General features: G+C 34.6%; 1 protein-coding gene across 12 annotated transcripts in view; it reads left to right on the top strand.

The window, feature by feature from the left end:
- Positions 1 to 22,215, top strand: part of ZPBP (zona pellucida binding protein) — a 136,078-nt gene that overhangs the window by 52,167 nt on the left and 61,696 nt on the right. For 9 of the 12 annotated variants that reach the window (XR_010406629.1, XR_010406627.1, XR_010406628.1 and 6 more), the window contains 2 exons: positions 5,105 to 5,181; positions 21,161 to 21,196. Coding sequence is in view for 9 of the 12 variants with exons in the window: in XM_064575484.1 (XP_064431554.1) it covers positions 5,105 to 5,181; positions 21,161 to 21,196 (113 nt within the window). In the remaining 3 variants the exon portion in view is untranslated. Of the gene's footprint in view, positions 1 to 5,104; positions 5,182 to 14,638; positions 15,661 to 20,576; positions 20,638 to 21,160; positions 21,197 to 22,215 lie in introns of those variants that run through there. The other 3 variants (XM_064575491.1, XM_054505365.2, XM_064575485.1) reach the window with 3 other exon arrangements.

Below are 22,215 nucleotides of genomic sequence, written 5' to 3' on the forward strand. Positions count from 1 at the left end.
AAGGTATGGGATTTAAAATCCTCCTGTTGTAATCTCCTGGTTTATAAGATACCCTGTTGATGTGGTGGTAATTTGTAGAGGTAGCAAAAGCATCCTATCGCCCCACAACCAGATCTCAAGATTTTAGACAGCTTAGACCTTTGGTGTGAAACCTTCAGCAGTGTTTTTCCTCCTCTTTCTTGGTTTGCACTGAAAGCCTATAGGTAGTTGGAGTTGGATGTTTCCAGTCTGCAAGGTCATTTAGACTCCGGTAAACCTTAAGGTGCTTAAGCTGTGGTAAAATATTTCTCTTTAGGGCAAACTTTTATTGAAGACAAGTGAATATTCTTGGTGCATTTCAAAATGTTTATTTTATTCTTCCTCATGTTAGAAGCACAAGGGGATTTGTTTTCAGTCCCCTCCCTGAGAGCCTCTTGGGACCGATGGAGGCAAAACTCATGAAAGTGTGGAGGTCTCTGTGAGCTGGAATTTTTTAATATTTGAGCTTTCTTATTGTGAGGCCTCAACAGATTCTAAGTTGCAGTTTTTTCCTACTGGTACTAGCTCCCCTGGCAGGCTCTTGTTCTAGGGCTTCTGCTCCTGGTAAGCAATAATTCTCCATATCCACCTTTTTTTCCCTAAAGTTATGTGGGCAGCAGTTTTCCTTGAGACCTCAGTTGTCTAGTGAATCAAAGAAGAGTTTGTGAGTCTCAGTTTGTTTACCTCTTTTCCTGTGAGGACAGGAGTGACAGCATCCAAGTGCCTTTCATGTTGGACTATAAACCAGAAGTTCTCTTTATCTTTTTTATTTCTTAATGGTTCTGTTACTGATTTTTCTTGTGTTCAATTGACTATAAAATAACATTTTGATTTTATTCTCATTTCCTTTTCTGAATATATTCCAGTTATTTTCTTGGCAGCTATCCTGAGTTTTACAGTTAATAACTTGAATATGTAACTGTATAGTTTGAATACTAGCCTAGTTTGAACAGTGTACCAAAACTCTGCTCCAGTATAGTTTGTTCCTTCCTCCCTATGGTGTTCTCAGTAATTGCATTATTATACATTGTTTACCACTAACATAGATTTATGATTATTATCTTATGTATTTCTTTTTAATCATATACATAAAAAAGTGAAGTTAAAAGAATAAAAATACAACAATATTGCCATATGTCTGTGGAGTTGACTTCACACTATTCTTTATTTCTTTGCATAGCATTGAATTACTGTCTGTCATCCTGTTATTAGCTAATGTTGCAAACGTTGTGGTTGGAATATTTTACTTCTTCATTTCTGAAGGATACTTTTCCAGATACAGGATTCTTGGTTGGAAGTTTTTTTCTTTTAACACTTTAAATATGTTATCTCACTGCCTTTGACCTCATGGGTTTTTTTGTTTTGTTTTGTTTTGTTTTGTTTTTTTATACAAGAAATCTGCTATTGGGATGCCTGGGTGGCTCAGTCATTAAGCGTCTGCCTTCGGCTCAGGTCATGATCCTGGGGTCCTGGGATCGAGTCCCGCATCGGGCTCCCTGCTCCGCGGGGTGCCTGCTTCTCCCTCTGCCTCTGCCTCTCTCTCTCTCTGTCTCTCATGAATAAATAAGTAAAATTTAAAAAAAAATCTTTAAAAAAAAAAAAATCTGCTATTAATCTTTTTATGGACTTATAATAAGTGACAACTTCCTTTTTTTCTTCTCTCTCTTTCTGCTTTCAAGATAATTTCTTTGACTTTGATTTTTGACAGATTGGTTATAATGTGTTTCACTGTTAAATTCCTTGCCTTTATCCTACTTGAATTCCATTGATCTTTTTGGATATGTAGATAGTGTCTTTTATCAAGTTGGGACATTACTGGCATTAATTTTTCAAATGTTCTTTTAGTTCATTTCTTTTTTTTTCACCTTTGACCCCCATTATGCATATGTTGGTACCCTTGATGTGTCACAGGTCTCTTAGGCTTTCATTTCTTTTCCTGACTTTTCTTTCTGCTCCTCTAACTGATAATTTCAGTTTACCTATCCTCAAGTTTACTGATTCTTTCACAAGATCAAATCTGTAATTGAAAGCCTACAGCATTTTCATTGTTGTAACCATCAGTTCCAGAATTTCTTTTTGGTTTCTTTTTATGTCATCTTTCACTTTATTAATATGTTCTGTTTGTTGAGAAATCATTTTCCTTTTTGTTGTTCTATGTTCATTATTTCCTTTAGTTTTCTGAGTATATTTAATACAGTTGATATAGAATCTGTCTAGTAATTCCAATTTCTGTGCTTCCTCAGGGATAGTTTGTTTTTGTGTTTTTTTGGCTCTTGGTTCGTACTCTTCTTTCTTTACATTCCTTATAATTTTTTTTGAAAACTGTACATTTTTATTATTCTTACAGGTAGTAATCATGAAGTCAGATTCTTCCACCTCTCTTGTGTTTTTGTTGCTCATGTGGGTTGTAGTTGTTTGTTTGGTGACTTATCTAAACTACGTTTGTAAAGACTATATTCGTTGTTGTATGTGATCTCTCATGTCCTTTAGCTTGATGTTAGCTAATGTTCTGATAAAAGATTCTTTAAGTGCTATGCGTAAGTCAACAGAAGTTGACTCAGCATTTTCTTCATTGATGTAAAAATGAGGTATTTTCCAGAGTTTCAACAAACTTGATTTTGACTGTTTTGGGTCATTTTTGTCAGCATTTCTGTGGTAGGATGTGGCTTGAAGTATCCTACTTTACCACTTTACAGCTGTCATTTTTGTCTTTTTCATTTTTAAATTTTGTAGAAAGTTTCATATAAAAAGATAAAAAGAGTACATAATTTCATATAAGATGAGCTTTGCCGTCTAGCCTAAGTAAAGCAGGTATATCAAAGGAGGCAGGGGTTCAGAAAGAAACTGCTCTGTCAGATCCAGAGAGCTAATTGAGTGAACTGATCTAGACAGCATAAGTGTTGTGTGGTTTACCTAACACGGTATTGGGCAGCAGGGGGAATATACTTGCCTGTTGGCTCTTACTACCTTTAGTACTGAGTTATAACTTAAACATTCTAGATGTTAATGACTTGATTAATCACTGTCTGTACTGCTTCTAGAGTCTGGATAATTTCTGTGGATTCTCTGTTATTGTTTCCAGCAATTTTGCTTTAGTTTAATACAGAGTAATTTTTTTAAAAGATTTTGTTTATTCATTTGAGAAAGAGAGCTAACATGAGCAGGGTGAGGGGCAGAGGGAGAAGCAGACTCCCCGCCAAAGAGGGAGCCCGATCATGACCTGAGCTGAAGGCAGACACTTAAACGACTGAGCCACCCAGGCACCCCAATAAATAGCATATTTTGATGGATTTTTAAATTTGCCTTAAACTTTTATACAGATTCAAATTAAAAACAAAATTGTGTATCTTCATAATCTGATCTCATAATCATACTATGATAAATTGGTAGACTCTGGTCTACCATCTTCTGAATTCATAATGAACAGTAGTTTCAAAAGCTTACGTTAGGTAAATAATATTTTAAATATTTGGCTACATTTTGAAAATGCTTTCTTTAACGCCACTGTATATTTTTGATAACATAAGTCTAGAGATTTTGAATTTCCTGGGTCTATTTTTTAAAGATTTTATTTATTTATTTGACAGAGAGAGAGTGAGAGAGCACAAGCAGGGGGAACAGTAGAGGGAGAGGGAGAAGCAGGCTCCCCACCAAGCAGGGAGCCCAATGCGGGCCTCAATCCCAGGACCCTGGGATCATGACCTGAGCCAAAGGCAATGTTTAATCATCTGAGTCACCCAGGCGCCCCTCCTGGGTCTATTTTTATGATGGTCTCATTTTTAAAGGATTTAAAAAATAGTCCATAAAAAAAATACTTTTTTCCAAATCTATAGTCCTGCTTGGAGATCTGCTTCAGCTTAACATCTGTTCTGTTTGATTTTATAAAATCACTCTGATGTACTATATTGTCTTTTTTGTGATGTTTTATAATACTTTATGATATCAGTTCAGATGGCAACAGGGAAATTTCATGATGTGTACTGGTTTGGGGAGATAATAAAAAAGAATATCACAATAATGAAGATTTCCCAGTATTCTACAAGTGTATTCTGCATTATTAATACTTTTATGGTCAATTTTATTATCTTCATATCAGTGCTTATCCATCTGACATATATAATATCAGGCAAATGTTGATAATATGAGCAAGGATCTATATTCTCATAGAGAATTTGTGGAAAGTAAAATAGTCATGATTGCTTGTGGTTATAGACAGCTTAGATTGTTAAGATTGACATATTTATATTTTAAATCATATTTTCACAGCTAGAAAGAATGACAAAATCATAATATTTAGCCCTTGTTTTACAGAGCAGAGACTGGGTCTCAAAGAGATATTAAATAATGTGCCAGTATTTATTAGTGCTAAACCTAGGGATAGAAATCAGATTTCTTTTTATATATTTTGATCAATAGTGGGAAGTAGCTGAAGGTTTTAGAACTGTGGTAATTAAGTTGATGAAATAATTTAGAAAGATTATTTAATGGAAATCCTTAAGTCATCTTTTTCAGATTTCCTCTTTGATTTTTATTGTCTCCACAAGTTTTTATGTCTTCCACATTGTACAGTTAAGTGGTGTATAGTTATTCCTAGTAGCCTCTTAATGATCCCTTGAATTTCCATGTTATCGGTTGTTGTATCTCCTTTTTTATTTATAATTTTGTTGGTTTGGGCCCTTTTTTCCTTGGTTAGTTTCACTAAGGGGTTATAAATTTTGTTTACTTTTCAAAGAAGCAACTCTTAGTTTGGTGAAGCTTTTCTATGATTTTTCTGTTCTCTATTTCATGTGTTTCTGTTGTAGCCTTTATTCTTCTCATCATTATCATCATCAGGCACTGTTGTTATTGTTACTAACATTATTATTAATTCTTAGGTTCACTGTAATAGTGAGGTTTTCCTGATTTATATAAAACAAATCTTTGGCTTAGATTTATAGCTGAATAGTATAGTTGAACATTAGGAAATTGCTTAATTATTAGTGGAAGAGAAATATTAGATAAATGACCTGTTTTATATTTCAAAAACCAATTTTCATACTGTGATACAGACTTTGGGCCCTTGATAAAATATAATGTATTTTCTCAGTTTCATCTCTAGACACTGAAAAAGGACCTAAGCCATGTGCGGACCATAGTTGTGAATCTTCCAAAAGACTGTCTAAGGTATGTTATGTGAGGCTGGAGAAATTAAAAAAAGAAAAAAATGAACATGCTCAGTGTGTAAGTAAGCATCTTAGCTATTTATTGAACACATCAAATCCACCCCCCCACATTTAGGAAATTCAGCAGTAAAATAAAACTTCATCAAATAACAAATGACAAGAACGTAATACAGTTAATATTTTTATGAAATGCTTTAAAATTTAGCATTTGTAACTCTGTTAAGAGAGATGATTTTTCTTTCTTTGACCTTATTTGCTGTTCCATGTTAATTTATAATTACTAAACAAGTAGAATTCTCTCAGTGTTACTGTTACCCATCCTAAAATTATAAATTTGATCTACCATGTTTGTTAACCATTTTCATATTGCTCTAAAACCAGCATCCTGTGTCTGTGTTTAAGGCAGAAATTAAGCTGAAGCTCCCAGCAGCAGTCCAATTTAGTTTTCTCTTTCATGTTATACTTCACATACTGTTCACACTCAGTAACTTCCTGCAGTGTTGTGTCCTGTCTCTGATTACTCCTCGGTGATAAGAAGCACTTTGTAAGAAAATGTTATTTTTAAATACTTGGAATTTAAGATTACTTACATTATGATAATTGTCAGAATTTCCTTATGAAGGTATAGGTATTGCATATTCAGGTCCACACCCATTACTTTTGCCAGGTGAAAATGACAGGGGAATGACTTCTTTATTTGTGCCCTGTAAGCCTCCCAAAATTTAGCTACATCATCAATCTTTATGTTATCAGGTATTTCCATTTAAAAATTTTCCTTAGGAGTTACCTTTCATCTCTGAGGTAGTTTTTTTTTGTTTGTTTGTTTTGTTTTTTAACTTTACTTTGGAAATACAAGTTATGTTCTGGGGCACCAGGAACAGAGAGCAGTCAGTCTTATTTTTTGATTACTGTTTCTTAATCCATGGTTATTGTGCTAATCATCTTTAATTAATAGCACATCTTTTAGACTTCTACCAATTTTCAAACTTTTAAATGGTCATAGACCTTCAGCTGATATAATTTCTTAGTGATGTGGGAATGTGTGTTCAAGCAGAGGAATTAGGAGTAAGGAAGGAAACAGAGACATTTTATTATTTTCCTTCAAGGTGATCTCATGCTGGTATCCATTTGTAGTTCCCTTATATCATTTAATATTGAGAATCAATTTTATTTGTACTTCTTATATGAAAACAGAAAAAAAAATCAAATTCAGCATTCCATGAAACTTGCAGTAACAAAGGTCTGCAATTTTATTAGCTCCTTGAGAATGTTACATGGCTGTATTAGGTTGCTTAACAAACATTCTGCCCGTGATTTTTACTGTCATTTGGATACCTTTTTTGAAATTTTTTTTTTGCTATACATCTGTTTATCTGCATTTTCTCTTCTGCTCTCCTTCCTGTTCCCTTTCTTTCTTTTCTAGGCTTCTGGGCATAAAATGGTCTCTTTTTGCCTATTATGTTAAAGTATTTTTCTGGTTGATGGAAGTGTAATAATAGTTAGCATAATAATAAAAAGAATTCAAAATCTCCAGAGCAGAGTATTTTCACAGAAGCATTCTGGGGACTTTGATTTACAAATCTGAAAAATTATTTAATATTATCTGCTTTATTTTTCATTTCATTCAGTTTTCAACTTTCGGGTCCTTTCATTTTGTATTAACTCTTATTTATTACTAAATACACTTTAAATTTAGCAAGACCTAAGTAAGTGGAAATGTTCCCCCAACTATGTTTTTAGCAAGATCTAAGTAACTTGAAATGTTCCCCCGACTATGGTAAATTCAAACTTATTTTGACATATTTGTCCCAGTGGAGATATATCTTAACTCTTTGAAGATTTGATCCAAATATGTTCTATTTCTTCTTAAAGGTACTGTGTTTTTCCACACTTCTCTTCCAGTGATGTATTTGTCAGCCCATATGCCATCACCTCACTTTGTTCATGCCGTGTACCTTTACAGCAAATCTAATGTCAAGTTGTATAACTATTCTATCTTGGTTCCTTTTCAAGATTGTTCTAGATGTTCTAGGTCCTTTTTATTTCCAGAAGGTTTAAAAATCACCATGTCAGATTTCTAAAAACAAACAAAAAATGCCCTGGATTCTGATAGGAGTTACCATGTATCTATAGGTCAATTGGTGAGAAGTGATATTTTGATAATATTAAGTTTTCCAAAACCTAACACGTTAGTTCTCCCCATTTATGTAGGTTTAAAAAATTCACCTTTTTATTTATTTTTTTTGGCAGTTTTTAGTTTAAAGGTCTTGCACATTTTCTGCTCAAAATTTATTCCTAAGTATTTTGTGGATTTTTTTTTCCTAGTGCTGTCTTAAATGGATATTTAAAAAATTCATTGACCAGTTGTTTCAATTTTTAATAGGTGCTTGCAAGTTGCATATTTGCATATTGTATTTATAGCCACTTGTAAAATTCATTTCTTACAGTAGTTACTTTAAAGATTACTTAGGATTTTTTATGTAAACCATCATGTCATATGCAAATAAGAGAGTGTTTCTTTTTTTTTCTGATTTTTATGCCTTTTATTTCTTTCCTGATTCTGTTTGAATCTACAGTATGATGTTGAATAGATGTGGTGAGAGTTGATACTTTCTTCCCTTTATTTTCTTGTTCCTGATCTTAGGGGGGTAGCATTTAGGCTTTCACTATTAAGTATGTTGTTAGCTCCAAATTTTCATGTCTTTTACCAGATAAAGTAAGTTCCCTTCTGTTTCTAGTTTACTGAGAGATTATGCTATGGATGTTCATTCATTTGTATCAAATGCTAATTCTGCCTTTATTGAAAAAACCCACATGTGTCTTCATTATAAATTTAGCAGAAAATATGCAAGACCTTTAAACTAAAAGCTGTAGTTTGTTTTTTATCCTTATGAAATGTCCCCTTTAATTCTTGCTCTCAAATTTTATCTGAAATTAATGTTATTAATTCAGTCTTCCTATGCTTACTGTTTGCAAGGGATATGTGTTCCTAACCATTTAATTTCAATTATCTCTCTCTTTATATTTAAAATGCATGTTTCTTGTAGACAACATATAATTGACCCCTTTCTTCTCTCAATAAAAAAAATCTTTAATTGGAGCATTTATTCCAATAAAATTTAATGTAATTATTGATACAATTGGATTTATGTGTACTATTTTACTATTGTTGCCTAATTTTTTTTCCCTTTTTCATCCTTTGTACTTTTAGAGTTTCATTTTCTCTATCTACCCATTTATTTGTTTATATTGAGATAAAATTGACATATAACACAGTGTTGGTTTTAGACATATAATGTATTAGTTTTAGGTATACAACATAATGATTTGATATAGGTATATATTGCAATGTTATTACCACACTAAGTTAATATCTGTAAACACACAAAGTTGCACATTTTGGTATGCGATGAGAATTTTAAGATCTACTCTCTTAGCAACTTTCAAATATACAATACAGTGTTGTTGACCAGAGAGACCGTGCTGTACCTAACATCGCTAGACTTACTTATCTTGTACAGTTGTCCCACCGTACCTGCAGCTCCACTTTCCATGGTTTCAGTTACCCATGGTCAGTTACAGTCCAGAAGAATATGATCTTCCTTCTTTTGTTTGTCAGTAGGTCAGTATTAGCCTAATGCTGTGTCACAATGCCTGCATTATTCACCACACTTCATGTCATCATGTAGACATTTTTATCATCACACAAGTAAAACAAGGGGGCGAGTACAGTACAATAAGATATTTTAAGAGTCAGAGATAAAAGAGACTGCATTCACATAACTTTTATTATCGTACATTATTATAATTGTTCTATCCTGTTATTGTTAATCCCTTACTGTGGTATACTTTATAAAATTTAAATTATACCATAGGTATGTTTGGATAGAACAAAACATGGTATGTATAGGGTTGAGTAATATTCACAATTCTCAGGCATCCACTGGGGGTCTTGGGACATACCCTCCATGGTTGGGGGGGCGCTACTGTAACTGGAAGTTTTTACCTTTGATTACTTGTTTCTTTTTCATTGCTGACATGCTATTTGAATTTTTTTTTATTTAAAATCAATTAATTAACAGTGTATTATTAGTTTCAGATTTAGAGTTTAGTGATTCATTAGTTGCATATAACACCCAGTGCTCATTACATCACATGCCCTCCTTAATGTCCATCACCCAGTTACTCCATCTCGACCCCCCCCGTCCCCTCCAGCAACCCTCAGATTGTTTGCTAGAGTTAAGAGGAGTTTCTTATGGTTTGTCTCCCTCTCTGATGTTGTCTTATTTTGCTTTTCCTTCTCTTCCCCTATATTCATTTGTTTTGTTTCTTAAATTCCACATTATGAGTGAAATCATATGATGTTTGTCTTTCTCTGACTGACTTATTTCACTCAGCATGATACCCTGTAGTTCCATCCACATTGTTGCAGATGGCAAGATTTCATTCTTTTTGATGGCTGGATAATATTCCATTGTGTATATACACCACATTTTCTTTATCTGTTCATCAGTTGATGGACATATAATGACTCTTACTACATATTTTGCCTTAAAATCTATTTTGTCTTATATAAGTATAGCTTTTCCCACCTTCTTTTGGTTTCCATTTACATGGAATAGCATTTTCTGTTCCTTCACTTTCTTTTTTTGTGTTTCCTTAAACCTGAAGTGAATTTCATGTAGACAGCATACAGTTAGGTCTTGTTTTGTATTCAGTCAACCACTCTATGCCTTTTGATTGGAAATTTTAGTCCCTTTACTTTTCAGGTAGTTAGGTATGGATTTATCAGCATTTTGTCATTTGTTTTGTGGCTTTTTTTAAATTCCCTTTTTCCTTTCTTTTTCTCTTGGTCACTTTCTGCAATGTTATGTTTAGATTCTTTTCTCTTTATCTTGTGTGTACTTACTATAGATTTTTGCTTTGTGGTTTACCATGAAAATTACATAAAATATTTGAGTTATAACATTTTATTCACATGAATTCTGAAGCTTTATACTTTTACTCCCCTTAATGTTTTATGTTTTTATGTCCATGTTTAAATCTTATCTTGTATATCCATTAACAAATTATTATATTTGTTATAGTTGTAGTTATTTCTACTATCTTTTGTCTTTTGAACTTCATACTATATTTGTAAGTGATTAAACTATTAACACTAGATTATTCAGAATTCCACTGTAGATTTACCTTTTCCTTTGAAATTTGTACTTTCACATGTTTTTCTTTTACTACTTAACATGCTTTCCCTTTTTTAGCTTAAAGTTAACTCCCTTTAACATTTTTTCATGAGGCCAGTCTGGTGGTGAGGAACTCTTTCAACTTCTGAATGTATGCAGAACTCTTTGTCTCCTTTCAGTTGTTATACAACTTTCTCTGTAAGAGTATCCATGTTTGGCAGTTTTTATCTTTTAGCTTCTGGAAAATATTGTGCCATTCCCTTTTGGCCTATAGAGTTACTGTTGAAAACCCATTAATAGTCCTGTGGGGGTTCCTTGTATATAGCAAGTTGTTTTTCTTTTGCTGCTTATAAGATTCTTTTTCTGTATTTAGTTTTTGATAATTTAATAAATAAATAAATGCTGTGGGTTTCTTTGGATTCTTCTTGTTCAGGACTATTTGGGTTTCCAAGGTCTGGATATATGTTACCTTCTTAAGGTTAGGGATGTTTTCAGCCATTATTTCTTCAGATAGCTTTCTGCCCCTTTTCTCTCTCTTCTCTTTTTGGGACTCCCATAATGTGAATATTGGGCCACTTGATGCTGTTCTGAAGTCCCTTATGTGTCTTCATTCTATTTCAGTCTTTTTTCTTTTTACTCTTCTGATTGGATGATCCTCATTGCTCTGTTATCAGGGTTGCTGGTCCTTTCTTCTACTTTATCTTGTCTACAATGAGTCCCTCTCTTGAATTTTCTGCTCAGTTGTTCTGTGATTTCTGTTTGGTACTAATACTTTTTATATTTGTTGAAATTCTCACTGTGTTCATGCATTGTTCTTTTGACCTCATTGAGTATCTTTATGACCATTACTTTAAAATCTTTATCAGGTAAATCAGTTATCTCCATTTCAGTTAGGTCTTTTTCTGGGGTTTTATCTTGTTCTGTTGTTTGAACATATTCTGCTGTTTCTTTATGTTCCTTAAATACTTTGTGTTGATTTCTATATTAGATAAAACAACCACCTCTCCCAGTCTTGAAGGTATGGTCTCTTATAGGAGTTGAACCTTATCATTCAACCCTGCTTTGACTCTTGGTTGTCTTCATACTTTTGTGATTTACCAAGCCACCTTCTTTGTTTTTTGCGGTTTCCACTAGTTGATGGTGTGCCAAAATCTGTCAGGGTCCCAAAGGGAACATCTCCTCAGTACTAATATGTAGGCTGATTAGAAGGTCCTCAGGAAGCAGCATTTAAATTATGCACATGTACCTACTTCAGGGGAACAGGGAGAGATGGGAGTTTCTGTCTGTTCCCTCTGCAACAAGCCTGTGGGTTTCTTTGCTACTGTCCCGTTGAATCCCTGATTGGAAACCTTCCCCTTAGACTGCCAAAGATAAGCAAATGGGCCTCTCAGAATTTTATTTTTAGTTACCTATTCTCATAGCGATATATATTCTTTGCCTTATTTGTTTGAGTGGTTGCTCTAAAAATTGTGATATACATCTTTTATTATTTCACAGTTCACTTAAAATTTATATTTTGCCCCTTCCTGCTAAATATAGAAATGTTGCCATTTATAGCTTCATTTGTTTCTAAACCACCCTCATCCTTTATGCATTATCATTCTATCCACCTATATTATAATCTATAAAAATACTTTTGAAGGCATTTGCTGTAAACAGTCATACATATTTTAAAGATATTTAAAGAACAAATAGTCTTTTACATGTAGAGTACCATTTTCTATGTTCTTCCTTTCTTCTGAGGATCAAAGGTTTTATCTGATACTATTTCCCTTTAGTCTGAAAAATCTTCTGTTGCATTTGTTGTGGTTATGATCTGCTGACAAAGGATTCTTTCAGTTTCCTTTTACCTATAAATTTTATTTTATTTATGAAGAATATTTCATTGGTTAGAGAATTTTGGTCTGGTAGGCTACTTTTTCAGCATTTTCAGTATTTTTTTCCACTCTCTTCTTAACCTCTATTGTTTCTGATAAGAAGTCCATTATTTACAAGTTTTTTCTTTTTCAGACTTATTTATTTATTTGAGAGAGAGAGCAGGGGGTGTTGGGGGGGGGGGGAAGAGCAGAGGGAGAGAGAGAATCTTAAGCAGGGTCCACACCCAGTGCAGAGCCAACCCGGGGCTTGATCTTAGGACCCTGAGAACATGACCTGAGCAGAAACCAAGAGTAGGACGCTTAATTGGCTAAGCCTCCCAGGTGCCCCTAGAGGTGGTTGTTTTTCCGTATTTAATGTGTTTTTTTTTTCTCTGCTTTCAATAGTTTTTTTTCTGTATCTTTAGTTCTTAGCAATTTGATTATGGTTGCTTTGGTTTGGTCTTGTTTGTATGTGTTCTGTGTGAGATTGGCTTGTGGTTATTGAATCTATGATTTCATGTCTTCCATCAATTTCTTGAAAATTACAGCTATGATTTCTTCTGTTTTTCTTTTTTCTCTCCTACATTCTCTGTTCTCTACCATCTCCATATTTTCAAACATCCATGTGGTTTAAACTTCTCACAGCAAATGGTTTGTTTCTGAGACAGGGGGTCACCTTCTGTAAGAAAGCCATAGAAGGATGAGTGTTCTGAGAAGGGAAAGCATAAACCATAGGCTTTTTCTGACCCAGCTTTGGGAGTTATTTGGCATCTTATGTATTGTAGTATCTTAGTCAAAGCATTCATAGGTCTGCCTGATTTAAAGAAAGGGGTTCAGACACCATTACTTTATGAGATGAATGCCATAGAATTTGTGGCCTTGTTGTAAAATTACTGTAACAATTATAAAGGGACACTCATACATCAGTTGTTTTAAGATCTTTTTATTTTACATGAAAATACTGAGGAGAATTTTAAGTAGCCTTACAGATGTAAAAATATTATAGGGAAATCCCTTGTACATTTTGCTCGGTTTCTCCCAATGCTAATGTCTTGCAAACATACTGATAGAGAACAGTATCACAAGTAGGGTTATTGACATTGCTACAATCCACTGCTCTCATTTAGCTTTGGCCAGTTTACTCGTTTCATTTCTGTGTGTTAAGTTCTTGTGCAGAGTCATGTATCCACCACCATAGTCCAGATATAGACAGTTCCAGTCCCACAAGGATCCTGTGTTGCTTTTTTATATCCATGCCCACATCTTTTCTGACTCCCACCCCCCACCCCCCGCTCGTTTCCCATAACGCTTGACATTCACTATTCTGCCCTCCGTTTCTAAAGTTTCAGTAATCATAAAGAATGTAACCTTTCGGGATTGGCTTTTTTCCGTCAATGTAGTTTCCTACAGATTCGTCCAAGGTGGTACATGTACCAAGTTCTTATCTGCATGTGGTATTGCAACTATTGTTTATTTTATCCCCCATGGAAGTTATTTCATAATATCCCATTATGGTTTTAATTTGCATTTCACTAATTGCTAATGATGTTGGTCATTTTTTTGTTAGGCTTATTTGCCACCTGCACATCCTTTTGATGAACTCTCTGCTGCTCATTTTCTGTTGGAATTGTTTGCTTTTTTGAAAGTAAAAGGGTTCTTCATATATTCTAGATCTAGTGTTTTTCTCATATTTTGTTTGTAAATATTTTCTCCTAGATTTTAGCTTGTCTTTTCTTCCTCTTCACATTGGTTTTTAAGGAAAGAAGTTTTTAATATTTATGAAGTCAAGTGTATCCATTTTTCCTTTTACAGGGGTGTTTTTTTTTTGGATCAAGTCTAAGAACTTTTTGTACAGTCCTACATTCTGAAGATTTTCCTCTTTTAAAAATTTTTTTTTTACATTTAACATTTTTTTTGTTGCTTTACAAATGATATCTACAATCATTTTGAGTTAGTTTTGCTTTATGTATGAGATTTAGGGCAAGGCTATTTTTGTTGTTACTCTTTTGCCTGTGGATGTCCCATTTCTCCAGCATCCTTTGTTAAAATTGCTGTCCTTTCTCCATTGAATAGCTTTGGTTCCTTTGTTAAACTGTAGTTGAGATATTTGTGTAGCTCTATTTCTGGGTTCTTTATCCTTTTCCCTTCTTTGTGTTTATGCCTCTCTCAATACGTCACTGTCTTAACTACTGTGGCCTTAATGATGGGCCTTTATTCATCCCATTGTATTTCTGTCTTAGCAAGATTGTTCTATTTTAGGATCTGTGCATCATTAAATTTTAGCTAAAGTTTGTGTATGTCTACAAAAACCTTCGGGAAGTTGGTAGGAATTATGTTAATCAGTCCTGCACAGGCATACCCCGTTTCATAGTGCCTTGCTTTATTGCGCTTCACAGTTACTGCATTTCTTTACAAATTGAAGGTTCCAGACTTCAGTGGAGGAAGTTACTGCAGATGTGGTGGAAACGGCCAGAGAACTGGAACTAGAAGTGAAGCCTGAAGATGGGACTGAATTGCTGGAATCTCAGGATCAAACTTGAACAGATGAGGAGTTGCTGCTTATGGATGAGCAAAGAAAGTGGTTTCTTGAGATGAAATCTCCTTCTTGTGAGAATGCTGTGAAGACTGTTGAAGTGACAACAAAGGATTTAGAATATTGCAGAAACTTAGCTGATAAAGCATCGGTGGCGGAGTTTGAGAGGATTGACTCCCACTTTGAAAGAAGGTCTGTGGGTAAATATCAAACAGCATCACATGCTACAGAGAAAACATTCGTGAAAGCAAGAGTCGATCGATGTAGCAAAGTTCATTGTTGTCTTATTAAGAAATGGCCACGCCATCCTTCAGCCACCACCACCCTGATCAGTCAGCAGCCGTCAGCATTGAGGCAGACCCTCCACCAACAAAAAGACCACGACTTCCTGATAGCTCAGATGATGGCCAGCACTGTTTAGCAAAAAAGTATATTTTAGTTAAGATCTGAACAATATTTTGTTTAGATATACTGCTGCTATTGCACACTTAATAGGCTAGAAGATTGTGTGAATACAATTTTTGTATGCCTGGGGAAACCAAAAAATTCATTTGGGTCACTTTATTGTGATACTGGCTTTGGAGTGGTCGTTGGAGCCAAACCCACAATATCTCTGAGGTATGCCTCTGTATAAATTTGGGAATAACTTACACTTCTACTGTGTTCTTTCTTCCAGTCTACGCACATGATATATCTCTACATCTTTTTTCTAAGTTTGAGCATACGTAACCTATACATTTTAATAAGTTCGTACTAAGTGTTTCCTTTTCTATGGAACAACCTTAAGAAATACTGTTTTAATTTTGGTTTCTAGATGTTCATTGTCAGTGCATGGTAATGCATTTTATCAGCATGTATTCATCTTGTTTCTGAGGCACATGCTGAACTTAGATATTAGCTCTAGGAGGTTTTTTTGTATTGGGGAGTGTTTTATATTCCTTGGGATTTTCTTTGCTGACAGTCATGTCATTTCCTAATAGAGGCAGTTTTATTTTTTCCTTTCCAATCTGTATGTTTGCCTCTTTACTGATTTTTTGATTTACTGAAGTGACTAAAGCATCCAGTGCTGTGTTTAATATGAGTAGTGAGAGTAGATATCATTTCTTTTTCTGAGTTTATGGAGAAAGCATTCATTCTTTCAACATGAAGTACTATGCTGTAGGTTTTTTGTAGATGTTTTTTGTAAATAATTCTGAAACAATTCCCTGTAATCTTATTTTGGTGAGATTTTATTAACAGTAAGTATTGGATGTTGTCCAAGGCTTTTCTGAGTTAATTTTTGAGATCATAGGATTTTTCTTCTTTTATTTGTGGATATGTGGATTACATTGATTGGTTTTAAGAATAATGAAGCAACCTTGTCTACCTGGAATAAATCCCACATGGTCATGTTGTATAATGTTGTAGACATGGTTGGATTTAGTTTGTTCATATTATATTGAGTTCGTGAGAGATATTAGTCCATAGTTGTTCTTTGATACAGACTCTGTCTGGTTTTGGTGTCTAGGTAATACTAGCTTCACAAAGTGGGAGGTTTTACCTTCTCTTCTATTTTCTGGAAGAGATTATTTAAATTCAGCATTAGTTTTTGAAATCTTTGGTAGACTTTTCTTGGGAAACCAGGATATTTTTATTTAGGGAGCTTACATATTTCTTACGTATTTCTTACATTACATACATATACATCTTACATACTATGTGTTCTTACAAAACACATAGTTTTTGAAATGTTTGGTAGACTTTTCTTGGGAAACCAGGATATTTTTATTTAGGGAGCTTTTTCTTACATTTTTCTTACATATTTCTTACATCTTACATCTATACATATTAATATGTATAACCTTTAATAGTTATAGAACTATTCTGATACTTATTTTTATTGTAGTTGAATTTTTATAGTTGGTGGTGTTTGAATAATTGGTCCATTTCTAAGTTGTCATATGCTTGAACATAAGGTCCTGTGGAGTTTTCTGTTACTTATCTTCAATGCCTGTTAGTAATACTCTCCATTTCATTGCTGATCCTTCTGTTTGGTCTTCTCTGTTATTTTTCTCACTCTTGCTAAAACTTTATTAATTTTATTGATCTTTATGAAGAACTAGCTTTGTGTGACATTGACTATATTGTTTTCCTATTTTCAGTTCCATTAAATTTCACTTCCAACTTCCTTTTTTTCTATTTGCTTCCTTTTTTGTCTTCTGGTTCTTTTTATAGTTTCTTGAGGTAGGGACGTTGGTTATTGTTTTGTTTTTTTTTTTCCTTGCCTCATATGAAGGTTTGTGCTGTAAATTTCCACTCAGCATTGCTTTACCTGCATCTCACGTATTTTCATATGTCATTGATTTTATTTAATTTTTCTAAATTTTTATTTAAATTCCAGTTAGTTCACATACAGTGTAATATTAGTTTCAGGTGTAGAATTTAGTGATTCAATCAGTGATACATCACCTGGTGCTCATCACGACAAGTGCACTCCTGATTCCCCATCACCTGTTCTCCTCCCCCCTCCCCTCTGGTGACCAGCCGTGTGTTCTCTGTAGTGAAGAGTCTGTGTCTTGGCTTGCCTCTCTCTCTCTCTCTTTTTTTCTCGCTCCTTTGTTTTATTTCTTTTCTTTTTTTTCTTCCAAGATTTTATTTAAATTGTAGTTAGTTAATGTATAGTGTCGTATTGGTTTCTGGAGTAGAATTGTCATTCATCACTTACATATAACCCAGTGCTCCTCATAATACATGCCCTCCTTAATCCCCATCACCCATTTAACCTATCCCCTCCAACTGCCTCCTTCCCCTTCCAGCACCTATCAGTTTGTTTCCTGTAGTTAAAGTCTCTTATGGTTTGCCTCCCTCTCCGTTTTGTTTCTTAAATGCCACATTTGAGTAATATGGTATTTGTCTTCTCTCACTGACTTATTTTGCTTAGTATAATATTCTCTAGGGCGCCTGGGTGGCTCAGTTGGGCGCCTGGGTGGCTCAGTTGGTTAAGCGACTGCCTTCGGCTCAGGTCATGATCCTGGAGTCCCTGGATCGAGTCCCTCATCGGACTCCCTGCTCTGCAGGGAGTCTGCTTCTCCCTCCGATCCTCCCCCCTCTCATGTGCTCTCTCTCATTCTCTCTCTCTCAAATAAATAAATAAAATCTTTAAAAAAAAAAAATATTCTCTAGCTCCATCCATGTTGTTGCATAGGGCAAGATTTCATTCATTTTATGGCTGAATATTCTGTTGTATATATATATATATATATCACACCTTCTTTATCCATTCATCAGTCAGTGAACATTTGGGCTGTTTCCATAATTTAGCTATTGTTGATAATGCTGCTGTAAACATTGGGGTGCATGTATCCCCTCAAATATTTTTTTTATCCTTTCACTATTTGCAGATGACATATAATCTATACAGAAAACCCAAAAGACTCCACCAAAAAACTGCTAAAACTGATTCATAAATCCAGTAAAGTCTCTGGGTATGAAATCAACACACAGAAATCTGTTGCATTTCTATACACCAATAATGAAGCAGCAGAAAGAGAAATCAAGGAATCAGTCCCATTTCTAATGGCACCCAAAACCATAAGATACTTAGGAATAACCCTAATCAAAGAGGTAAAAGATCTCTGCTCTGAAAATTATTTTTAGTGTATGTGCTGCCAAAGCGAGCACTCTACTCTGAAAACTATAAAACACTGTTGGTGGGAATGCAAGCTGGTGCAGCCACTCTGGAAAATAATCTGGAGCTTCCTCAAAAAGTTGAAGATAGAGCTACCCTACGACCCAGCAATTGTACTACTAGGTATTTACCCCAAAGATACAAATGTAGTGATCCGAAAGGGCACTTGCACCCCAATGTTTGTAGCAGCAGTGTCCACAATAGCCAAACTTGGAAAGAGCCCACCATCGACAAATGAATGGATAAAGATGTGATACACACACACACACACACACACACACCCCACACAGGAATATTACTCAGCCATCAAAAAGGCTGAAATCTTACCATTTGCAGTGATGTGGGTGGAACTGGAGGGTATTATGCTAAGTGAAATAAGTTAATCAGAGAAAGACAATTATATGCTTTCACTTACATGTGGAATTTAAGAAAACAGAATCATAGGGGAAAGAAGGGGAAAAATAGGGAAAATCAGAAAAATAAGGGAAATCAGAGAGGGAGATAAACCATAGGAGAATCTTAACTTAGGAAACAAACTGAGGGTTGCTGGAGGGGTGGTGGGTGGGGGGATGGAGTAACTGGGTGATAGACATTAAGGAGGGCATATGATGTAATGAGTACTGGGTGTTACATGCAACTGATGAATAACTGAACTCTACATCTGAAACTAATGATACACTATATTTAATTATTTGAATTTAAATAAAATAAGATGAGAAAACACTGATGAAAGAAATTGAAGACATAAATGGAAAAACATTCCATCTTCATAGATTGGAAGAACAAATATTGTTAAGATATCTATATTACTCAAAGTAATCTACACATTTAATGCAATCCCTATCAGAATACCACCAGCACTTTTCACAGAGCTGGAACAAACAATCCTAAAATTTGTATGGAACTGCAAAAGACTCCAAATAGCCAAAGCAAAGAAAAGCAAAGCTGGAGGCATCACAATTCCGGACTTCAAGTTACATTACATAGCTGTAGTGATCAAGACCTGTGGTACTGGCATTAAAAACAGACACATAGATCAATGGAAAAGAATAGAAAAACCAGAAATGGACCTACAACTATATGGTCAGTTAATACTCAAGAAAGCAGGAAAGAATATCCAATGGAAAAAGACAGTCCCTTCAATAAATGGTGTTGGGAAAACTGGACAGCAACCTGCAAAAGAATGAAATTTCTCACATAATACACAAAAATAAATTCAGAATGGATGAAAGACCTAAATGTGAGACAGGAAACCATTAAAATCCTAGAGGACAACACAGGCAGAGTAACCTCTTTGACATCGGCCATAGCAACTTCTTACTAAGATATGTCTCCTGAGGCAAGATAAACCAAAGCAAAAAATGATCTATTGGGACTTCATAAAAATAAAAAGCTTCTGCACAGTGAAGAAAACACCAACAAAACTAAAAGGCAACCAACAGAATGGGAGAAGATATTTGCAAATCACATATCTCATAAAGAGTTAGTATCCAAAATATATAAAAAACTTAACAAAACTCAACACCCAGAAGACAAATAAGCTAGTTAAAAAATGGGCAGAAGACATGAATAGACATTTTTCCAAAGAAGACCTACAGATGGCAAAAGACACATGAAAAGATGCTCAACATCTTTGTAATCAACAGATTACAGGGAAATGCAAATAAAATGCAAATCAAAACTACAATGAGATATCACCTCACACCTGTCAGAATGGCCAAAATTAACAACACAGGAGCCAAGAGGTGTTGGCGAGGCTGTGAAGAAAGGGGACCCCTCTTAAACTGTTGTTGGGAATGCAAACTGGTGCAGCCACTCTGGAAAAACAATATGGAGGTTCTTTAAAAAGCTAAAAATAGAACTACCCTGTGATTCAGCAATCACACTACTGGGTATTTACCCAAAGGATGTCATTGATTTCAATTCTTTTAAATTTGTTGAGCTATGTTAGAAGGTCCAGAACATGGTCTATCTTGGTAATCATTGTTTGAGTACTTGAAAAAAAAAAAGTGTATTTTTGTTGGGTGGCTTTTTTTTGTATGTAGGTTATTATAGGTGATAACATTGTTTACATTATTTTACAGACTTTCTCATTTCATATGTAATTCATTCCACCATTGTGGGTAGGGCATGTTAACTCCCCATTTCCTCATTCTCCAGGTCCGGGCAGCCACCATTCAATTTTTTGTTTCTTTGAGTTTGATTCTTCTACATACCTCATGTAAGTGGAATCATATAGTAATTGTCTTTCTGTAATTGGCTTATTTCACTTAATGTCCTCAAGGTTCATTCATATTGTACCATGTCTTAGAATTTTCTTCCTTTTAAAAGGCTGCATAACATTCCATATACATAAATGCCAAGTTTTGTTATCCATTCATCCATTGATAGACAGAATGGGTTACTTTTCACCTTTTGGCTCTTATGAATAATGTGTCTATAAACATGACTATTTGTGGAAAGTTCTGTATTTCTGTTAAGTCCATTTGGTGTGTAGTGTTGTTCAAGTCTGGTGGTTCCTTACTGATTTTATGTCTAAATATTCTATCCATTATTGAAATTGGAGTATTAAAGTGTCCTAGTATTATTATATTGATGTCATTTTTTTCTTCAGTTCTGTCAGTGTTTGCATTATATGTTTATATACTCTATGTTTGATGCAGATATATTTATAATTATTATATCGTTCTGTTGAATTGACTCTTTAATCATTACATAATGACTTTCTTTGTTTTTTATGACAGTTTTTTTTACTGTGTCGAGGTGATTTTTTTCCAGATGTAAGTATAGCATCCTTGCTCTGGTTTTCATCTGCAGATCTTTTTTCATCCTACACTTTCAGCCTATGAGTTTCCTTAAATCTAAAGTCACTTTCTTGTACACAGCATAGAGTTGGGTCTTGCTTTATCCATTAAGCTGCTCTGTGTGTTTTGAGAAGGGGGTTTTAATCTGTTTACATTTAAAGTAATTATTGTTACATAAGGGCTTACTCTTTCCAGTTTGTTAATTGATTTTTGTCTGCTGTGTAGTTTATTACTCTCTTCCTCTGGTGCTGTCTTCCTTTGTTATTTGCTGATTTTTTTGTATTGATATGTTTTGATTCCTTTCTTTAGTTATTTCCTTTGTGGTTATCATGAAGCTTATATATAAATCTTATATTAATCAGTCTATTTTAAGTGGATAACTTAACTGCACATGAAAAATCTACATTTTTATATCCCCCCCACACTTTGTTACTGATTTCACAATTCACATCTTTTATAGTGTGCATCCATTATGGTTACATTTATTGTTAATACTTATGTCTATAACTTTTATACTCGCTTTAATTAATGATTTCTGTGTCACCCCTATAGTGTTACATTATTTTGTATTTGCACATATATTTACATTTACCAGTGAGATTTATACTTCTATTTTTTTTTAAAGATTTATTTATTTTAGAGAGAGAGTGAGCGGGTGAGAATGGGGGGGGAGAAGGGAGGGAGAGGGAGAGAGAAATTTTTTTTAAAGATTTTATTTATTTATTTGACAGAGAGAGACATAGAGAGGGAACACAAGCAGGGGGAGTGGGAGAGGGAGAAGTTGGCTTCCCACTGAGCAGGGAGCCCGATGCAGGGCTTTATCCCAGGATCCTGGGATCATGACCTGAGCCGAAGGCAGACGCTTAATGACTGAGCCACCAAGGTGACCCAGGCGAGAGAATTTTTAAGCACACTCTGCACTGAGCACAGAGCCCTATGCGGGGCTTGATCCCATGACCCTGAGATCACAACCTGAGCCGAAACCAAGAGTCAGA

This window comes from Mirounga angustirostris, unplaced genomic scaffold (assembly GCF_029215605.1).
Source record: "Mirounga angustirostris isolate CCGP_5_RB_7025 unplaced genomic scaffold, mMirAng1.0.hap1 SCAF_12, whole genome shotgun sequence".
In the NCBI taxonomy this organism is placed as follows: Eukaryota; Metazoa; Chordata; class Mammalia; order Carnivora; family Phocidae; genus Mirounga; species Mirounga angustirostris.